The 296-nt window shown below is 68.2% G+C and overlaps 1 protein-coding gene across 1 annotated transcript in view; it reads right to left on the bottom strand.

Annotated features, from left to right (window-relative positions):
- Window positions 1-280, bottom strand: part of ARFGAP3 (ADP ribosylation factor GTPase activating protein 3) — a 40,193-nt gene extending 39,913 nt beyond the window's left edge. The window contains exon 1 of the mRNA XM_014957045.1: window positions 122-280. Coding sequence (XP_014812531.1) covers window positions 122-190 — 69 coding nt within the window. The 5' untranslated portion in view covers window positions 191-280. The remainder of the gene's footprint in view (window positions 1-121) is intronic.
- Between the last annotated feature and the right edge of the window lie 16 nt (window positions 281-296).

Genomic DNA, 296 nt, shown 5'->3' with positions numbered 1-296 from the left:
TTTAGAAAAAAAAAAGGTTTATGTACATAATCTTTCTGTTCCTCCCCCCCTCCCTCTCTCTCTTCCCCTCCCCCCCCCCCCCCCCCCCCGCCTCTCTCTCTCTCTCCCCCGGCGGCCTTACCTTGTTGGTGGGTACGGAGCGGAGCCGCTTGAAGACAGCGGCGATGTCCTGCTTGCTGGGCTCGCACATGGCGACGGCTGTGAGGGGGGCGGCGGGTCCGCCAAAGCCAAGCGGCCGCTGCCCTCCCCCAGACGCCGCCGCCGCCGCCGGAGGGTCCGGTCCCGCCCCGCCCCGC

The sequence above is a fragment of the Calidris pugnax genome, unplaced genomic scaffold, assembly GCF_001431845.1.
Source record: "Calidris pugnax isolate Ruff unplaced genomic scaffold, ASM143184v1 scaffold189, whole genome shotgun sequence".
In the NCBI taxonomy this organism is placed as follows: Eukaryota; Metazoa; Chordata; class Aves; order Charadriiformes; family Scolopacidae; genus Calidris; species Calidris pugnax.
Note: the sequence above shows the minus strand (reverse complement) of the source record. Positions and strands in the feature narration are given on the sequence as shown.